At 35.7% G+C, this 17,574-nt stretch overlaps 1 protein-coding gene across 8 annotated transcripts in view; it reads right to left on the bottom strand.

Annotated features, from left to right (window-relative positions):
* Positions 1-4,318: 4,318 nt before the first annotated feature.
* LOC108043875 (nipped-B protein) overlaps positions 4,319-17,574 on the bottom strand; it is a 122,671-nt gene continuing 109,415 nt past the window's right edge. For 6 of the 8 annotated variants that reach the window (XM_044456828.1, XM_044456826.1, XM_044456827.1 and 3 more), the window contains exons 17-23: positions 7,028-7,176; positions 6,692-6,979; positions 6,193-6,428; positions 5,979-6,136; positions 5,263-5,917; positions 5,004-5,213; positions 4,319-4,945 (exon numbers count right to left, since the gene is read on the bottom strand). In XM_044456828.1, coding sequence (XP_044312763.1) covers positions 4,793-4,945; positions 5,004-5,213; positions 5,263-5,917; positions 5,979-6,136; positions 6,193-6,428; positions 6,692-6,979; positions 7,028-7,176 — 1,849 coding nt within the window. In that variant the 3' untranslated portion in view covers positions 4,319-4,792. Of the gene's footprint in view, positions 4,946-5,003; positions 5,214-5,262; positions 5,918-5,978; positions 6,137-6,192; positions 6,429-6,691; positions 6,980-7,027; positions 7,177-17,574 lie in introns of those variants that run through there. The other 2 variants (XM_044456832.1, XM_044456833.1) reach the window with 2 other exon arrangements.

Raw genomic sequence — 17,574 nt, 5'->3', positions numbered from 1 at the left:
CTACAGCGCCTATAAAAAGGACGGCGCCAAACGACGACAAGTCTACAAGGCTGAGGCTACAACGCTGAGATCCAACGGTGCTAGGTCGTGGTAAAGTCAAACTTAGGGAGTCCTTGCGCGGTGTCAGGCGATAAAGGTGGCTAGGCGATAAGGGAGAACTTTGTTCTACCTGCTAGGCGATACACCTTGCCGACAAAGTCCAGGCTGAACTCCGGAAGCCAGGCGATAAAGGTGGCTAGGCGATAAGGCGTAACTTCGGTTCACCTGCTAGGCGATACACCTTGCCCTTGCCGGTAGGGAACCTCGCATAACATCCAGGGTTTTGGTGGAGTCGTCCCGATCTCAGTCACCCGGAGCAGCAAGCCGAAGCAACGCAGTAGCAGGCCAGGAGCGACGCAGCGGTAAGCCAGAAGCGACGCAGCAGCACGCCAGGAGCAGCGCAGCAGCGAGCCAGGAGCAACGCAGCAGAAGACAGCGACAACGGGCAGCAGATTAATAGCAATAAAGCTATATTGTAGAGAAACAATAAACCAGCACCAACCTAATCATTTCTGGCGTTATCCTTTGGTCACGGGCGGTCACTCAATATAAATTTGGTGGAACGAACTCACAACCTCTCTGAGCTAGCCGCACGTTCACGTAGCGAGCAGAAATAAAGAATCAGGTCGTTACATCTGGCGCCCAAGAGTGATTGTCCTGACCAAGGAAACAAAAGTTCCGAGATGGGGAAGTCCTGGATTTATAATCTCAGGAAGGAGGACTTCGACGAGGTGAGTCAAGTTCTGGGAATAGAATTGGAGGGCTCAGTCGATTCGATGAGGAAGACTCTGGGAGACTTCGTCGACCAGACGGCAGAGGAGCCAGACATCGCCGATTTGGTAATGGGCCTGGAAAAGAAATTCCGGAAAATGCCCACGCCAAAATTCATAATCACAACCGCAAGTGCCGAGGGCCTGATAGCGAGCTTGGATGTGTCTAGCATCGCAAGCCACGCAAGCCGGCAGCGGGAAAATAGCCGGGAAAGAAAGGAGAGTTCCAGGACGCACACGCAGGACTACGCGAAGGTGGCCAAGCAGGTCCGAGAGTGGAATTTCCGCTACGACGGAAACGACAAGCCGCTGGAATTTTTGGAGCAAGTAGAGTGGTCAGTCGTGACTTACGGTCTCGACATAAACCAGATCCCACGAGCAATGCCGGAGCTGCTCCAAGGCAGAGCCTTGAAGTGGTTCATCGCCAACAATAGGCACTGGGAGACCTGGGGAGACTTCATCTACAGCTTCCAAAATTACATTCTGCCCCGAGGATACATGGCGAAGCTGGCGGACCAGGTCAGACAGAGGAAGCAAGCCTAAGGGGAGAGCTTCAAAGATTTTATGGTGGAGATATAAAATTGTTTTCCGATTTTGAAAAAACTAATAGCGAAATTCTGATAAAGTAAATATAGTAATTATTTATCTCAAAGGAATGTTTTGATAAACAGAAAAACAGCAAAATAATTATTTTTTTAAATTTTTAATTTTTTTTAATTTTTTTAGTTTTTTTTTTGGGAGCTATATGATATAGATGTCCGATTTTAATTTTAATACCTCCAAATCACAAAGAACAAAAAATTAAAAACAACAAAGTTATACTTTTAAAAATTTTTTTTCCGATTGTTCCTATGGGAGCTATATGATATAGTCGCCCGATCCGGCTCGTTCCGACTTATATACTATCTGCAATAGATTGACAACTCGTGGGAAAGTTTCAAGCAGATAACTTTAAGGCTGAAGGTATAGTCTGCGTAGAAACGGTCATACGGACAGACCGACGGACGGAGGGACTGACGGACAGGCAGACAGACAGTCGTAGCATGAACTACGATATTAAATTCACACAAAAATTAACAATATGGCGAACCTCTGAACTTTGTTTTTTTGAAAAACGCCTTCTTTTCAGCCACAAATCAAGTTGAAAAGTAAAGAAGATCTTCACCGATTTGATTTATCCTAGTTCATGCTATAGCTATATATGTATAGAATAACGTATTAAAATTTGAAACTGGTTGGATTAATAGTTTTTGAGTAACCTCATGCGCTCATCGTAAAAATACAGTTTCGAGAAAAACGCGTTTAAAGTTTTGAGAAGCTCTCGCCCTCGGCTGACGCTTCCACCATAAATCGGCTATGTCTTCAAAAGTTTTTGAAATTTTCACTTGAAATTTTAAGAAACATTCTTGAATAAAGTTTCAAGCTAAATAAAAAAAAATATATTTTATGAAACCGTGAATGGGGGGGTCCCCTTAAGAAAACATATGAGTGATCGTGATATATAAGAATTGTTAAAAGAAATCCGACAGCTCAAAAGCGCGGAAAATTTGCAAGTAAATCAAAACAGTTCAAACATGGCAATGACCAACGATCAATTATAAGTCATTATAGAGGGCGCAGAACAAAAATTTCAAACTCAAATTACGTTTAGAAGCGCTTAGGTGGTGTAAATATCGGCACACCGTAGAGACATATAAGGACTTAGTATTTAGTCGAATTTTAGAAATAAATCGTGACGGTCATAGCTTCCCTAACTTCATAGTCATTCGGGCAGTACCGCGAGTCTTAGACAAATCCTAATAAAGGAAATAATTACTTTATATATTATACAAGTCGAACACCTCGTCCTCGAAAAGCTACGCTTACGGCGAGAGTCGCAATTTCACAGATCGCCATCTGTTAGACAAAGCTTAAGACGACACGTCAACTCACTAAAGCATTACAGCAAGAAGAAGCATATGCCCAGCGCCGCTACATTAAGCAATTGTCAACATCTAGTACAAAACACTCACTATGGAGAACTCACCCAACACTAAGCTCACCGAAAGAAACTGTGATGCCGATTAGAAATCCCACAGGCGGCTGGGTGCAGAGCGATGCAGACAAAGGCAGCACGTTTGCCAACCACCTTAAAAATGTCTTACAACCAAATCCTGCCACTAGTGCCGACTTTACCATATGAGCCTCAGCTTCAACATGAGCCAATTGAGTTTCGCCCAAACGAAATCTAAATTTTTTTTGAAAAATGCGTATTGACTCTGATAAACACATACCTAAGAATCCTGGAAGGAATTCCGTCACATTAATTTGGGTTTCGTGAAAAGCATGGAATAATAATCGTTTGTCGATCTGGATACTAGGCTTTAGTGAAGTCCCAACTTTTCAAATCTGTGAGCTCGAAAGCCTTCTGAGTAAAATACATAATCGCATGGGAAAAGAAAAAGTAATAAATATATTGAAAAATCAAAAAATTAAAAACTTATAAACCCTTCACTTATGTACAAGCCAGAAAGAACTAATAAATATATATAATACGACAATGCGACTATTATAAATTTACCAACTCAATCTTATCACCTATAATAAAGTTGGTTAATGGTAAACGCAGTTTTTGAACATTTCGATATGGGGGTTTAGTCAAAATAACTTTATTTGGGTAAAATTATTCTAAGTCAAAAAATATTTTACTTGCGTCCTATATATACGATGCAATAATAAGCTAAAATATTTATATGCAAATAATAGCTCACAGTCTAGAATTTTTAGGGAAATAAGAAGCTGAAGAAACTTTTCCTACTTAATACAGCATAAAAGCTTTCCCAACGTCAACTTTTAAGTGTATCCTTGCGGATGCTGGTTTTTTAGTTTACTAATAATGAATACAAAAATGCTAAAAGGGCCAAGCGGAAATTGAAAATCCTGTCGGCCATAATACGCTACGCCGCAACATGGAAGCAGCACGATTTGACTCTCCCCCTCTAAGACAAAGCACAAACTATGCTATCCATTTTGGGAACTTTGCAAGCTATAGATCAACATGCAGCTTCATCAATATATAAAACGACCCGTTCCTTATTCAAAAACATTTTTTTTAAAAAGAGGTTGCAAAAGTTAGATCTTCGATATATACCCTTGCAATTATTACAAACGACTACATTTCGAAATTATGATATCCTCTGCAAGGGTATAAAAAGAGTGCCTATTTTCGGACCATTAAACACCATAACGAATGTTTGTAGCCTATTTAAATTGATATTTCAGGTTATTAGGGATCTTACCTAAATATTGCTTGTAAGACTTTTGCTAATAATTTGATCAATAAATACTATTTTATAGTATAAAAATCGGATATATATATATTTATTCAATTAAAATAACTTTCATATTCGACATCTGTGTTGATATTGCCAGAATGGATGTTATCAAAATGTAAGTCCCGCGATTTCTATAATAAGATATTGGGAAAAGTGTTTAACACACAAAGAAGATTCAAACGATCTTTTGAATGCTTAGTCGTTTCAAATTTATAAATACATAGTTTACATTTATTATAATATGTTAACTAATTATACGTATACATATGCTCATTTATTTTGTAATTTAATGCCTATCAACACAAATTATTGCTTATACCTACATATTCTAAATCGATGATTTTTTTTACTTAGTTGATGTATTAAATACAAATTTATTATTCATTCATTCTGAGCTTAAACAAATTAAACAAATGTCTATGCTTCTACAATATAATAAGAAATTACAGACAAACCCAATTTAATTTAAATCTTTATAGTTATAGTTTACACTATACCATAGTAACTATACCACAAATAATTGATTTTAGTAAAATTATCTGTACTGTATGTATATTATATAATATTTATTAACATTTGTAATTGTAATTGTATTAATTATATATCCCAAAAGAAATTATTTTTAATTATACAAAATATACTTAAATGACAAAAATAATTATATATTGTTTACGCATTATCTGTATCACTGTTTTCATCATCCGAAGACTCAATTTTTCTTCGTTTTTTTTTACTTCGCACTTGATTGGACTTGCGGCCAGTTGACTTTGAAGGTGAAATGGACGTCTTAGCTACATGAGCTATTGATACATCACGCACATTCTAAAATCGAGTAATATTGACGCAATAACATTTTGAATACGTAAAAAATTAAACTTACATCATTAGAAATTGTAGGCATATTTGCAGTTTGCGTGTTGTCAATAGTTAAAGATGAGGTAAAAGTGCATCCATCACGACCGGTGTGGCAGTTTTTTGTTGAATTAGCATATCCTATACCATCGGAATTGTTTAAAAATGCTTTTTCGCGTAATTCATCTGCATCTGAGTCTGCATCTTCTGGATCCAGTTTTAACATAAGTTGCTTAAACTAAAATAAAAATTAGAATATATTGGACAATACATTTCTTAATACGTACATCAAGGTACTTAACAACAAGGTCCAATTTTTCCTCGTTCGTAAAAAGAAAATTGATGTCTGTGCTTAACATGTTTTGGGACATCTGTTTTTTGATAAAATCAATAGTTGTTTTCGGATTAAAGTCAGTCACGCTTCTACGTGTTACAGCTTTTTCATATAATTTTTGTTCGGATGGTGAATACCTTGAAATTTTACTATCAGTTATCCCGTACATGTTCTTTAAATGATCTTTTAGTATTAAAAGTAACATACACGCTTGGGCAGATGTTATACATTTTTTTATTTCTGTCATATCTTCAGGCAATCGATTAAACAAAACTTGTGGATCTTCTACGTCATCATCATCATCTAATACATCTCCCTCTTTCTCACTAGGTTTTAAATGTTCCTTGAAAGTAGCAAGTAAGTGTGTTCCAGCCAGTGATATTAGTAGATCTATTTGATGTATCAGATATAGGGGCTCATCTTGAACTACGTAAGGGAAGTAAGCCAGATTATCGGCAATGTACAACATTTGTTGTAATGATGTTTTCTGATCATCAAACTGTTTTGTAACTGTTTGCACCAAGGCACGCCTTTGTGGCTTCGTAGTACGGAGTAGGGAATAAAGAAAGTCGTTCAAAGCGGTTATGACATGATCTGGTCCGCGATTGCTTAAATTAAAAATAGTTTTTCGTAAAAATAATTAGTAAAACAAATTTGAAAAAAACTTACGCGTAACCTCTAATTATTTCAAGATTTCCTCTGTTGTTTATTTGTAAAACTTTTTGTAACTTGAAGCAAAGTTGTAACCCAAACTGAACTTTCATATTCACAAATCCAGAATATGTTTTATCGATATCTTTTAATAAGGCATCAGCTCTATGAGCGGACTAAAAAATTTAATATTTTAAATTTCCAGACGCATAATACAAAATATTATACCAACCTCCACCTTAGGATCAGTGCTTAAGCATATTAAATAGGGAACCATTCTAACTGGATGAACCAATCCTTGACGAAGAACAATCTGTATTACTTTAACAGCCCACAGACGTACTGTGTCGTCCCGATTTAGAAAACATTCAAGTATTTCTTCCAAATAAAGTTGAATTATTCGACTTGCCATTCCAGAGGAAACGTCGTTCATTTCCTTAAGATCTTCGTGCTTTGATTGTTTTTCCCCTGAAAAAAGTAGAGCATTTCAGTAAGTTGGCAGGAGAACGGCGAGGTCCAACAAAAGTTAAATGGACATCTAACGTCACCCGTTGTGAAAAACATACATAAAGGATAGGAATATTTGACAAACATTATTGGTGGGTCGATAGATATATAATAATAGTGCAAACCCAATTTTTTTTTTACAGTTTTACCACTTAATCGTGTAATCTAGTATATCAAATTCCATTTAACTTTTGTTAGTCCCGTCTAATGTTAAATATACCAACATTCTTTTTCCTTATTATGCATAAAAAGTTCAGATTCTGTTAAATAAATCCAAATATTACGCATACATATTATTTTAAAACCGGCGTCATTAGCGATTGAGCTTAAAATATGACAGTACAAATTTTTAAGCTCGGATCTGGTAAGATAGTCATCGTTTAAAACGCAGAACGATCCAAGCGAGATGAGGGCTTGCTTTCGAATTTCTTGATTTGCACAACTACAGAAAAACATCAAGCAATCGAATACATCGTCACATATCGAAACCGGAAGTCCACCGTTTGTCTCTCCTAGAAGTATAAATATGAAATTATCGCAATTTAACGAAAATTACTTACCTAACGCAATGGGAGACTTAAAATCAAAGTAACGCATTAATATTCCGATTGTGAACAAACTTCTTCGAAAGCTGGGAGTGTAAATATTATCTACACTGTAGTTTCTTTGTATTACTTGATTTCGAGAAACATCCAGAACTCGATAAAACCTGAAAAAATTATGAACATCACTCATTTTGTAAAAATTTAATTATTACAATAAATAATAAATAAATTTAGGCTTTTTTGGGCGTTATTTTCTTGTACTTTTATTCAATCGGAAAAACTCAGCTTAATGTCAGCTTGAGCAAAGATTTATTAATGCGTGCTGGCTGCGTATATTGCGACGCAGGCTGAGCTGAGAGGAGGACAATCTGATCGTTTTTAATGCAATGGATTCATTTATTAAGTTATTTAAATAATGTAAATATTTTGCATAGTCGGACATGTTTTATATGCTTTGGCTGAAGCGAAACATGTAAAGACAAATTGGGAAAAGGAAAGAATAATAGCATTAAGGGGGTATATACATTTTTTTGTCGAAAAAAATAGGAAAGTTTGGATTTTTTTATGTATGTAACTATTGTTTTTATTAAATGAATGATTATATTTTCTGAAAGTTTAGATTGTTGACAATGTTAATGCAAAAATTTTTCAAAAAATATTTAATAGTTTTTAAGGTGTGGCTGTTTCCCTTAAACGCCTTTTTTTAAAGAGCCTTGCGGTGATAATTCCCCAGGACAAATGGGTCAACTGATACCGAAAAAATAAAAATATTTCATTAGTTTAAAGTAGTATCCTGTACTTGAACGAACGTTTTAAAAAAAAAATTTTTTTTGTGCATACGGGAACGTTTAATGCAAAAAATGACGTTTTTGGACGCAAAAATTCTTACAAAACTATCTATTTCGGCGAAATAAAAATTTTTACATGAAAAAACGATCGTTCAAGTACTAATAAAATTCATTACGAACATTAAAAAAAATTGAAGAAAATCGGTTCAGTAGTTTTTCGCCAATCCATTTCGAGATATTCGCGTTTAAAGTTTCAAGTTTGGGTTTGGGCGGGGAAATGAAATATTCTCAAGAAGTTGTTCTTTAAGATAAAGCAAAAAAAAAATCTATCTAATTCTAGTTTTTACAAGCACTTGCATTTGAGAGATCAGAAAGAACGGATCAAAGTTGAGATTTTGCGAAATGTTATATTAAAATTTCAGAGATTCAGGTGAGTGTTATTTATTGAATTGTGTTTAGCATATGACAGTGTAAAAGAAAAGAAGTGTAAAAAGAAATATTTTATCGCAGAAACAAACCTTTTGTATATTGGTAGAATGTTATGAGGATGGAGAAATGTAATTTTATCTGTTCAATCTGAATAAAACTTGCCCTTAGAAATACGGTGGGGGTAAAAAAAAAGCAAATTATAAAATTATTCTTGTTTCTGTTTTTCTATCGCACAAGCTGTACCTATACTGCTGATATATTTATAGGGTGAGGTATAAGGGTGAACATAATGTTTGTTTAAAACCTGCACGACGTCAAAAAGAAAGTGCTCAAGAGGACCGAAACCTTTAACATCGCCAAACCCCCGAGACAACTGAAAACGTGAATTGAATTAAAATTAAGATATTAATTTATAATTTATAATTAAATAAATGGAAAATTTAAAGAATTGGTGATAAAAATGTGATTGTAAAATTGTATTGATAAATTATTAATTAAGCTGTTTCGATGACAACGAAGAAGGTAAGAAGCCGCAAAGCACAAAAAATTGTTTATAATTTGAAAAGCAGGAGGATACCCGAGAGTTGTTTTGTTTTCTCAACAATTCACGTGGGTGTCATATTATATAAATCATTTTCGAAATTCGGGTGTTCATTGAAATAGTGGTGTTTGACGACCCTATTCCACAAAGTAAAATTAAATAATAATATTAATTTCCAAACAAGAAAGAACGCTATAGTCGAGTGCCTCGACTATTAGATACCCGTTACTCAGCTAAACAACTGTGTACAATGTAAATACATACATATGTATATGCTTACATACATACAAACATACGCCATTGTTTGACTCAGACCTCCAATTTGGCTAACTAGATTTGATTTGCATAGTTCTTGGGATATAGTTCGGTATTGACAAATGAAAACTATCGCAATTTCCTTTAATAGAAATCCTTATCGAGAATTAACGTTGACTCTGTTGAGCACCTCGGCCAGCTGTTCCAAAGTCATCCGTTAGATGGCGCCATGAAAGGCGGAAATGTAGGCTTAGGTAATCCGGGTCTTGGAGCACGAAAAAAAGCCTATTTTCGTGAATTGTTTTAAAAGATCTTACGACAATTTCACAAATTTCATTTATTGTACATTAATGTTTATGGTTTGACCAACATTGTGTAAAAATTTAAACCAACATTTTTTAAAATTGAGCCGTTGAGGCAGGCTTGAACTTGACCTCATAAAAAATTGTGTCCTTGCGGTAGGCAAAATATCTCCGTCAATTTTTATCTGAAATCAAAAAACTAAAATTATTCTGATAGTGTTTGTGTCTCGCTTGTCCTCTACGAGCCATTTTTTTTTAAAATTAAAAATTGCATTTTTTGTAGCTCTTTTCATAAAAAGTGTAATTTTTTACGTAAATGTTGGCCATATTTTGGCTTGTAAAATGAGTTGTAATTAAAAATTTAAAAAATCCCTCCGTTAAGGACAAGAGAATTATGTCTAAAAGAATAAGTTGATCGGTGCAATAGTTTTTGAGAAATCGTGACTACCGACTTCAAAAAAGTGGTTTTGAGAAAAACGCGTTTAAAGTGCCGCATCTGCCCGACGCCAGATCCCGAATTGCCCGTTGTAACGTTCGACGCGCTGGGCTTTAAATTTCTCCCATTCTTACAATTTTGCTTCGATCGACTTGAAATTTTCAGACAACATTCCTGCCACTTTGTACTATTATATAAAAAAGTTTGAAAAAAATGAATTTTTTGAAGTGTCAAGACCCGGATAACCCCTTAAGCGTTTAATGGGTTTTTGGGAGTTAGAGTGGGCGTGGCAAACTTTTATTAGGCCAATCGATAGGTATTGACGAAACAAATACATATCAATTAAAATTTTCATAATAGCATCAAAACTGTGGCCACAGCTTGTGGCTTGTGGGCGTCAGAGGGGGCGTGGCACCATTTTGAAAAAAACTTGCGCTGCGTAGGAACTCCTAAAATCTACATGCCAAATGCCAATCTTCTAGCTTTTATAGTTTCCGAGATCTCAGCGTTCATACGGACAGACAGGCGGACAGACAGACGGACAGACGGACATGGCTAGATCGACTCGGCTAGGGATCCTGAAAAAGAATATATATACTTTATAGGGTCGGAAACGCTTCCTTCTACCTGTTACATACTTTTGCACGAATACAATATACCCTTTTACTCTACGAGTAACGGGTATAATTAACATTATTATTTCTCTGAACACACACAAAGATCCCGCACAAATTTTATTTAATTACAAATAATAAATAAAAAAAAAGAATCATTGCTCTCAGCTCATATTGAGACGATCTCTGTTCTAATTATTTGCGCAATGCTTATAGCGACACAGTATTAACTGTTTTTTTTTTTAACATTTTGCAATAGGTCACGAAATTTATGTAAAAGTTGTGCTTTTCATTAGGGGGGATGGATGATATCGGATCCAAAAAATCGATTTTTTGGAAATAATTTCATTCGATTGTAAAACTGTCAAGAATATTGCTTTTTATAGATCATTTTTTGAAAAAAAATCCATATTTTTCAGAATTTTAAAGTACATTTTTTGAACGGAAATAAAAAAAAAATTTGACATTGAAGCAATGAAAAAATAATTTAATTTCGACCTTTTATTTGAAAAGTGTAATTGCCACATAGACTCTACTATCATATAAAAAACAAGAAAGGAAAGCTAACTTCGGGCGGATCCGAAGTTGTTATACCCTTACAGAATATTCTGTAATTTATATTGTCCGAAATTATTCATATGATGCATTCTTAATACTCATAAAAAATCCCAACTTCCTAACTTTAAAAACACCAAAGTTATGGCATTTCCTATCAATCAGTTATATGGCGGCTATAAGATATAGTCGGCCGATCCCAGCCGTTCTGACTTATATACTACGTGCAAAGGAACGAAGGGTGTGTGTACAGTTTCAATTCGATAACTTTTAAGCTGAGAGACTTGTTCGCGTAGAAACAGACAGACGGATAGAAAAACGGATGGACAGACGGACGGACATGCTTATATATATATTATATACACTACTGGCCAAAATAATAAGTACATAGGTAAATGTATCATTTCTTGAGACATAGCTCGAAAGCTATCGAATGGAGGGCTGCTAGTTGATTATATTTTGAAAGGTTATTGTGTTGTAAAACATTTAAATCAAAAATGAAAATGGGGAACCCCAGTGCTAAGCCTAAATTTGTTCTGGATGGTCGTTTTTGGTCTGGTCAAAATAATAAGTACACTTCCATTATTCACAAATTTGAAAGGATTAAGTTTAGAATTGGACTACGGTATGTTGATTTTTAATGATTTCTTGCATTTTAAGTATATTCGGGTTACAACAAATTCTTTAGATGGGCCGAAAAAAGCATTGTACCCTGGAAGAAAAGAAGATTGCCTTGAATCTTCAACAAGAAGGAAAAAGTCTACGAGAACTTGCGACCAGCCCTGGACGCTCGGTGTGTTTTATTCAGAATGCCTTAAAATCGAAAGATCCTTCCGAAAAACGAGGAAGGAAGAAGAAATCTTTTCAAACGACGGACACCCGCATCGTCAGTCTGGCAAAAAAGGATCCCTTTATGTCTTCCAAGTCCACTGCCGCTGAAATCGGCAATGCAATATCATCTCGAAAGGTTCGGTGCAGACTTAAAAGTGCCGGCCTAACAGGACATATAGCCAGAAAACTTCCTTTACTTCGGAAAAAAATTTACAGATGAGGCGCCAGTTTGCACAAAATCATTTGGCATGGTCTGGACCAGAAGGTTCTAAAAAAAGGAACAATGTGTTATGGAGCGACGAATCAAAAATAAACCTTTTTGGTAACGACTCTAGACGTTATGTACGACACCCAAAAGGTAAAGAATTCGACCCCCGGTACACAAAGAAGACCGTTAAGCACGGAGGCGGATGCATAATGGTTTGGGGCTATTTTTCTTGGCATGGCGTTGGTTCGATACATCGCATAGCTGATATTATGACCCGATTTGGGTATAAAAGTATACTCGCTAACGTTATGCTACCATATTCTGAGGAAAACATGACTTTGAGATGGGTCTTTCAACAAGACAACGACCCAAAACTCACCTCAAAGCTGGTCAAGGCTTGGTTTACCGAAAACGAAGTAAATCTTATGAGTTGGCCAAGCCAGTCTCCGGACTTAAATCCGATTGAGAGCCTATGGGAACACTTAAAACTTCGTATCGGCACAAATACTTTTCGAAATGCCGCAGAATTGTGGACATTTGTCCAAAAAACCTGGTATGACATTCCAATGGATACTAGTAGCAAGCTTATTGCTAGTATGCCAAAACGAATCGCCAAAGTTGTACAAAAAAGGGTGGCTATACTGGATACTAGTTACAGATTAAGAAAATCAAGGAAATGTTGAAAAATTGTTGTTAAGTTTTGAGTTTTTGAGTTTGTAGAATTGGTGTACTTATTATTTTGACCAACCCATTTTTATGTTTTTTAGATATAATCAACCACAAACTTTATAAATGAATTGAAAAATGCCTATGCTAACTATTTTTATAATCTAATATATATCAAAAAGCTATAAGTAAATTTAAGCTTTTCTTTATGACCATTAAAGAAGTTTTACGAGAAGTTAAAGAAACCGTACACGGGTGTACTTATTATTTTGGCCAGTAGTGTATATACTTTATAGGGTCGGAGATGTCTCCTTCACTGCGTTGCACACTTTTGACCAAAATTATAATACCTACTACAAGGGTATAAAAATTGTGTTTTTTGTTTCAGGCCACAATTAAGAGCGTTACAGTATACACAATGGAGACACTTCTTAGGCGATACGTTATAAATGCGGCATCCGTTTACACAGTAAATTCCTTTTTTTTTTTACAAAAATTGCTGTACACTTTTTAAATATGTATTAAATGACCATACAAATTTCAAAACTTTTTACTGATTATACCCGAGAAAAAAAATCATAAAAATTATGCATTTTTCGACCGCGTAAAGGAGGTTTCCCCCTTAATATCAAATGAGTCTTTTTGCTTATAGTAGCCAAATTATTTATTACAAATTTTTCATTGCTAGCGCGCTGAGATAATAATTTATCTTGTTTACCAAACTATTTTCTTTTGAAGTATTGGGTTTGTTGATTTTCTTATATGTTTGCTAAAGAGCATCATCTAATTGTCCGAAATCTTCATTGAAGGCAAGCAATTATTCTGCGTTGTCGGGAGTTACTACTTAGTATTTACCATTTACTATTTCTAAAAGACCTATTTCACGTAAATTTGTTAGTTTGTTTGAGTTTAACGCCAAATACCAAATTGTACTTTCCATTATATGCCCCAACAGAACTTATTATTTTTAATTTCACATGCGCCTCAAAAACCCACGGCCTATATAACAATTTGTTTTCCATTAGCTTTTACATTCCCAATCAAATTGGTTTATCAAAATACGAGGGTGGTCCGATAAGTACTTAGTCTCCAATAGAAAAACAAAAATTTTGGAAAAGTGGTGATTTATTTCTCAACATAACCTCCTTTTAGCTCGATACACTTGACCCAGCGATGCTCCAACTTCTTTAACCCGTCTGAATAATACGTTTTCTCGAGGTCTGCAAAATAGGCCTATGTGGCGGCGACGACCTCCTCATTCGACACAAATTTCTACCCAGCAAATGACTTTTTCAAGTTTGGAAACAAAAAGTCACACGGGGCCAAATCTGGAGAATATGGTGGATGGGGTAGCAGTTCGCAGCCCAATTCGACCAATTTGGCCTTGGTGAGGGCGGTGCGTTGTCATGATGGAAGAGCACTTTTTTCTTCGCCAAATGGAGCCGTATTTTCTGCAATTCGCCGGCGAATCGGCCCAATAATTCGACCATCACCTTTCCGACCGATGGGACAGTCTTCGCCTTCTTCGGAGCAGGTTCTCCGGGTGAAGTCCACTGTTTCGACTGTTCCTTGGTCTCTGGTGTGTACCAGTGGATCCATGTTTCGCCGACGGTCACGAAACGACGCAGAAAGTGCTTTGGATTGCGCTTAAACAGCGTCAAAAACTGCTCTGAAGTGGTCTCACGGTTGCGTTTGTTGTCCGGAGTGAGCACCCATCGCGCCGACAGCTTTCTCATGCCCAAAATTTTATGCAGGATATGACCCACGCGGGTTTTGACATGCCTACTGTCTCAGATATCTCGCGTATCTTAATTGGCGGTCTGCCAATACAAGATCTTGGATTTTTCTCACGTTATCCTCCGTGATAGCCGTTTTCGGGGCACCTGGGCGTGGCTCATCAAAAACCGACGTGAGACCACGTTGAAACTCGTTAAACCAATTTTTGGCGGTCGCCATCGAAGGAGAAGAGTCACTGTAGACAGCATGCAAGCGATCTTTGATTTCGCTGCGCGATTTCCCTTCCAAAAACAAGAATCGAATCACAGACCGATATTGCTCATTCTCCATTTTTCTAAAATCCGCGGACACGTCCGATTCCACACGCAGTCAAAACAAAACTACGAGTCTGATTTGGCTGAAATTTCGACAGTAGCCGTCTACGAAATTGTACTACACGATAGTTAATTTCTCTTGCGATAGTGACGCTATCGGGCGGTGAGGCTAAGTACTTATCGGACTGCCCTCGTACACAAAAAAAATCTTCGAGGTCAACGCATATTACCGATTACATGAAAATGACACAAATGTTTATTGAAACAATTTTTTTTGCTAGCTGATTTCAATTTAACACGTTTTATGACTATACATTTTAATTTGAAAATTACTTTGTCCTATTAAGAAAGTTTAGAAAGTTAAGATTTTGATGTTTGAAGCGTTTGTTAACGTTGTCTGGGCTGGCGGCAATAATGAAACGTTTTTCTGCAAATGTATTTCGTTAATCCGTACACACCCTTTTAGAGGCAGGACTATTACTTGGTAAAACAAAAGTTTTAAAGCTTGTTTTAAATAAAAGAGGTTATATATATTTGTGGGTGTTCCACCAGTCAAAGCAATCAAAGTGCATTTGATAATTATTTTTAGAGACCATTAATTTATTCTCGGAATTCGCCGTTAGTTTAAATTTCTATTTTATAATATATATTAAATATGGAAATTTTCAGGACTTCGACGCGACACTCTAGCTAAACATTCAAAATAAATACAAAGGAGTAAACATTTTTTAATGTATTTTTGGTTTTTGAGAGCTTTGGCGCTGTTAACTTAAACTATAGAAAAAAACAAAGTTCTCTGAATCTGGTTGGACTTTTTATATTTTATATTTTTCAGTATACCTTGCAAGAAATGAAGATCGTATAGCATAATCTAAGCTTGTTTTGATGCAAAACAATCACTAGTTTTTGCTGTCAACTTAATAAGATAGATTATAAAAATATAGTTTTTGTTCAATGGCAATAAGAGTTTGTAGATAGAAATTAATTAAAAAACGAGGACGGAAGCTAACTTCGGCAAGCCGAAGTTTTAATACCCTTGCAGACTTTACCGAAATTGCTAAAACTGAAAAAGTAGCGAAAGGAATAAGGTATACATAAATAAACTAGATTTGCATAGTTTCATGTCAATAGCTTTTATACTGCAAAAATGTCCTATAAAAATAGAAAACAAAGGGATATTTTCACAGCCTTTAACAATTTTTCGTACGGAAGCTATAATATATAGACGTCCTATCGTCAAGCGCCTTTGCCCTGATCAAGGTATGCGTAAGATAAATAAGACTTGGAAAAATTGATGTCTTATACACTGCGCGAAATATTCTGAAAAACATAAAATTGGGACCGATTTCACCCTATTGTTCCTATGGGAGCTATAGCATATAGATTACTCTGATCAAGGTAAGCATAAAAAAATACGATTTGAAAAGATTCATGTCAATAGCTTATTGCGCGAAATATACGGAAAATCATTAAATTTTACCCGATTTCACCCTATTGTTCCAATTGGAGCTATAGTATATTGACGTCCGATCGGCACGCGCTTTTTTCCTGCTCAAGGTATACAATAAAAAAAATATCATCAATTCTTGCAAGATATATCCGATTGTTCCTATGGGAGCTATAGGATATAGACGTCCGATCAGGTCGATTTTCAAACTTGATCTGCGTGCACATATTTAAGGACGTCTTTGAAAGTTTCAGATCGCTAGCTTTTAAACTGAGCTCGCAAACGGTATTGAAACAGACGGAAAGACGGGCAGACGGACAGACAGACGGACGGACAGACGGGCATGGCTATATCGACACCCCTATTGATCCTGATCGGAAACGTCTCCTTCACTGCGTTACAAACTTCTGACCAAAATTATAATACCCTCTGCAAGGGTATAACAAGAAAAAAGCAAAACTTCGGCAAACCGAAGTTTATATACCCTTGCAGTTGTTACAAATCGACGACATTTCTATTTTTATGCCTATAGTACTAAAAACAATGAAGCTATGTCGACTTTGCGCTGCATCGCTTCTATAGCAGCTATATGATATTGTTGTCTGAGTTAAATTTATTTAAAATCGTAATTCCATAATATTTAAATATTACCAAATCCCAAAAAACAAAAAAAAAAAAATTAAAAACAACAAACGATTGTTCGTATGGGAATTATATGATATAGTCGCCAGATCCGGCTCGTTCCGACTTATATACTACCTGCAATAGAAAGACAACTTTTGGGAAAATTTCAAGCAGAAAGCTTTAAAACTCAGGGACTAGTTTGCGAGGAAACGGACTAACGGAAGGACGGCCGGACAGACAGACGGACGGACGGGCATGGCTAGATCGACTCTCCTGATGCGCTCCTAATGCTGATCAAGAATATGTATACTTTATAGGGTCGGAAATGTTTTTTTTACTGCGTTGCAAACTTTTGACTGAAATTATATTAGCCTTTGCAAGGGTATAACAAATTTTGTTTGCAGATGGGACAGCGCTTAAAAGCTGCTGTCGTGATGTTTCAAAATGAATTCTTGTATAAGTAAAACAAAAATTAACAAAACGCAAAATCAAAAAATAAAACATTAAATACAATAATAATACAAAAACATAAACATTCATAAAACTAAAAAAAGGCCACAAATTAAATAACACCAAAACAAAAAGAAAAACGAATTTCATCTCTTCCGTTACTGAGTGTTTTTTAGAAATGGTTTGAAAACTACCGGATTGTGTTAAAATCATCAGGACAAATTATTACAATGTGAAAATTTTCGTTTTATAAATATGAGAGGTGTACTCGCAAAGGAGAAATAATAAATAGCCTCTTAAAGAAATAATTCGCAAAAAACAATAATTTTTTAAAATTATCAAAGAAATTATATTATTTTGCTTCG

This window comes from Drosophila rhopaloa, unplaced genomic scaffold, assembly GCF_018152115.1.
Source record: "Drosophila rhopaloa isolate 14029-0021.01 unplaced genomic scaffold, ASM1815211v1 contig_154, whole genome shotgun sequence".
NCBI classification, from domain to species: domain Eukaryota; kingdom Metazoa; phylum Arthropoda; class Insecta; order Diptera; family Drosophilidae; genus Drosophila; species Drosophila rhopaloa.
Note: the sequence above shows the minus strand (reverse complement) of the source record. Positions and strands in the feature narration are given on the sequence as shown.